The sequence below is a fragment of the Pterocles gutturalis genome, unplaced genomic scaffold, assembly GCF_000699245.1.
Source record: "Pterocles gutturalis isolate BGI_N339 unplaced genomic scaffold, ASM69924v1 scaffold32046, whole genome shotgun sequence".
In the NCBI taxonomy this organism is placed as follows: domain Eukaryota; kingdom Metazoa; phylum Chordata; class Aves; order Pterocliformes; family Pteroclidae; genus Pterocles; species Pterocles gutturalis.
The window spans coordinates 11,324-14,842 of NW_010104123.1; the positions used below are offsets into that span (position 1 = coordinate 11,324).

A 3,519-nucleotide genomic window follows, 5' to 3' on the forward strand; every position below is an offset into this window, starting at 1 on the left:
AGGGGATGCAGCAAGAAATCAGATGTGCACCGTGATTGCTGCAAGGATGAGGCAGCTCATCTCCACCCAGTGGTCCTAAGGATGGGGCTGATTTCAGCCAGGGAGCAGGTCCAGGTCTCCAAGGCTTGCCTGCTGCTGGAGCTGTGGTTCCCCACTCCATCAACCTCCCTCCCAAGGGCTGTGAAGTTCCAAGGAGATGGGACCTGTAGGAAGTCTAAGTTTCTCCCTAGCTGGAGGAGCTTGGCGAAAGCCTGCCAGAGCATCCGACCCATTTCAGCCCCATCGGTCATCATCGTTTTGGCCGTGCATCCTCCTTTCTCACCATCACCCCCCCAGTTTCCCAGCCCCCAGTTTCCCAGGATGGGAAGCCAGCCACAGCATTGGGGTAGCGGGTCCCCAGGCCTCACCTCTCGCTCTCCCCGGGGGATTCATCTCCCACTTGGTTGACACCTTCCGCACCCTCCTGGCACCCCTCCGAGTCTGACATCTTCTCCCCGGGCAGCACGGCAGCCCCACGGCAGCCCCACGGACACCCAACGCGAGGGTGCTGGTGCCGTTTCGCTTTTCCTGTGCTCGGCAGAAGTGAGCTGTGCCGGAAACCTCACGGGCTGAGGGTTTGGGGGGATGGGAGCAGGACAGAGGGAAGGCAAATTCGTGGTTTGGTTGCGTTTTTTTGTCTTTTTAAAACCTTTGGGACTCTCTGAAGGTTTTGCCTCTGCCAGCAGCTCAAAACTGGTAAGTGCTGGGCTAACCTGAAGGGAAAGCAGGGGGCACGGACACCCCCACCATGGCAGGGAGAGGGGTGAGGCGCTGCTCCTCCAGCTGCCCACACCACTTTGGGGACACCTCCAAACCACAGCACCCTACAGCACATCAGGTAAGAAGGTGCTGCTGCAGGAGCTCCCAAGGTTGTCCTGACTTGGCACCTCCCAGAGCCCACCGGAGCCGGAGGGTCTGCTTCCACCATGCAGCCATCAGCCCTCACCTCCCTGCCCAGCTCTTCTGCTCCATGGCTCCCTGCTGGTGCCACCATGTCTGGAGGTTCTGCAGCACCTCCTGGGGCTTTGACTCGCATCTCTTTGTCTCTTCACCACCCGTGAAGGACATGGCCAGGAGCCGGTGGGGCAGCCTGGTGGGACAATGCCAGCAGAGCACGGTGGCGTGGCCTCACCCTCTCCTCCCTGCAACAAGGGGGATGAGCATCCCCAGCTTTGGAGGAGGACCAACAGCAGAGAGATCCCCATCCCTGCAGCACAGCCCCTACCAAAGCCTCCTTGTTCAACATCATGGGTGCCAGAGGAAGAAATACGGAGCAAGAAGAACAACATTATGGAGAAAGGCTCACCCTCAACCTTTTCACAGAGGGAAGCATGAGTTCTGAAAAACAGGAGCAAACTGGGTCCCACTGGGACCCTCATGGCAGGCGTCAGGGTCCAGGCATCCAGGCAGGTGACACCAGCCTCTTCCACCAAAGCTTTATTTACACCACTGCTGCCAGGAGGCAGCTCTTCGCAAAACCAGAGAGAAACAGCACCCAGTGGGTGCCGCTGAGCCCAGGGGGATGGCAGGGACAGGAGGGGATGGAGGACGGGCAGAGAGAGCTGGGCACCTAGGACTCGCCAGCCTCGAACATCTTCTTCCTGCCCTCCATGCCGGACTTCTCCTCGATGTTCTTCCTCCAGTCGCCGACATCGCGGAGGTCCTTCTCCTGGGGGAGGGATGGGCACATGGGTGTGAGTGGCACCCCTGGGGTGAGAACCCACCCAGGTGGGGCTCTTCACCCTTCCACCCATGGAAAACCCCATGTCAGATAGAGGAACCCAATTTTATCCATTCTGTACATCTTTTGGGGCTGCAGCCTCCTTTTCCAACATCATCGGTGCCAGAGGAGGAAATACAGAGCAAGAAGAACAACATTATGCAGAAAGGCTCACCCTCAACCTTGTCTATCAGGCAGGGAGGCGTGAGCTCCGAAAAACAGGAGCCAGCTCCTGTATGGGCCCAGGGGAGAGGGACGGGGTACCTTCTCGGTGTCCTCCTTCTTGACTTGCTTCAGGTTGGCGCGGAGGTCCATGCAGACCTTGTGCTTGGAGCCCAGCAGAGCCCGCAGCATGGCATCGGCGGACATGCGCACCCTGCGCAGGGGCGGCCGCTTGAACTTGCCCCGCAGGTCAAAGAGCTTCTGGCTCAAGTCTTCCAGCTGTGGGGGGATGAAATAAGGGGGGGCAGAGAGAGAGCAGGGCATGGGTTATCTTCCAGCTGTGGGGGGACGAAATAAGGGGGGCAGAGAGAGAGCAGGGCATGGGTTTTGTGAGACGGACCCAAGTGGTGTGGGGAGGCACAAAGGATTAGGGCTCCAGACACCCCTGAAGGATGGCTCTGGGGGAAACCCACCTCCTTAGTGGTCTTCTGTAGCTTCACCTCCGTGTCATACCTCTCCTCATCCACCGACTCTATCTTGGCATGAAGCTTTTTGCACAGATCCTGGGAGGAAAAGCAGAGAGGGATGTTGACTGCTAGGACCCACACATGTGATTCCTCTCTTCTGACCACTCTGGCTCTGAAAGACCTCAGTCCAGAAGACCAGATTGGGGTCAAGACCAGATGGCAAAGGGTGGCTTGCAGGCCAGCTTCTGGCCTCCATGCTACCAGCTTCACACAAATGCTGCCTCAACACATCATTAGAAATTTATCTTTCCTGCCAGCCAGATTTTTTTTTTTTTTTTTTGCAGAGAGACCCCAGCTGCCTCTCAAGCCAGTTCCACATCCAGCCAGCTTCAGGACCCACAGGTGAGAAGGGGTCAAGATGGGAAACCCAATGTAGATCCACCAGGCTGATCGATGGGAGCCAAATCCTTTCTGCTCTGGCACCATGAAAGGGTTAAAGAAGTCTTTACCTGAAGTTCCTGCATGGATCCTGGGAGCGACAGAGGAGGGCAATGCTCTGCCAGGTAGTTTTGCTTTTCCACTTCTTTAGCAGCCGCTTCTTTTTCTATTTCACTGACGGCAAGCTGGAGCATAGCACTCTGGAAGGCAGCAGGAGGATGGTCAGCACCAGGGGGGGAGGGAAGCAAGGAGGGCAGGGGGGTCAGCAAGGGAGGGAGACCCCTATGGAGGGGCAGCTTGGGGAGCTCCCCATCAATACCAGTGCCTCCAAGGAAGGGATACTGGTGGAGAGCCAGTAAGGAGTGGGGAAGGGGGTCAATGGCACCCATGTTGTGCATCAGGACTTCTTCGAGGAGGGAGAATGCCAGAGCTGGCTGGCTTGGGATGGGAGATGGGATGGTCAGGACACCCCTTGCCCAGCCCCAGCAGTGCCACGTACCTTCAGGTGCTGCCGCCGGGCAGTGGCTGCCCTCCTCTTTTTCTGCAAGTGGGAGAAACAAGAAAAAAACAGGTTATCAGGTGCCCCTTCCCCTTTCTGTTCCCCTCCCCCATGCAACCCTACAGTCCCCGAGGACCTGCAGCCCTGCCAGGGAGCTGTCTCCAGCCAGGATGGACAGCTTGACACACAGCTGG

At 57.8% G+C, this 3,519-nt stretch overlaps 1 protein-coding gene across 1 annotated transcript; it reads right to left on the reverse strand.

The window, feature by feature from the left end:
• Positions 1 to 1,571: 1,571 nt before the first annotated feature.
• On the reverse strand, positions 1,572 to 3,444 carry TNNI2 (troponin I type 2 (skeletal, fast); the record flags this gene model as incomplete). Its single annotated transcript, XM_010086957.1, has 5 exons — positions 1,572 to 1,708; positions 2,024 to 2,200; positions 2,395 to 2,484; positions 2,898 to 3,026; positions 3,326 to 3,444. Coding segments are annotated over 5 exons (614 nt in total), but the record flags the coding sequence as incomplete, so codon positions are not given.
• Positions 3,445 to 3,519: the final 75 nt, after the last annotated feature.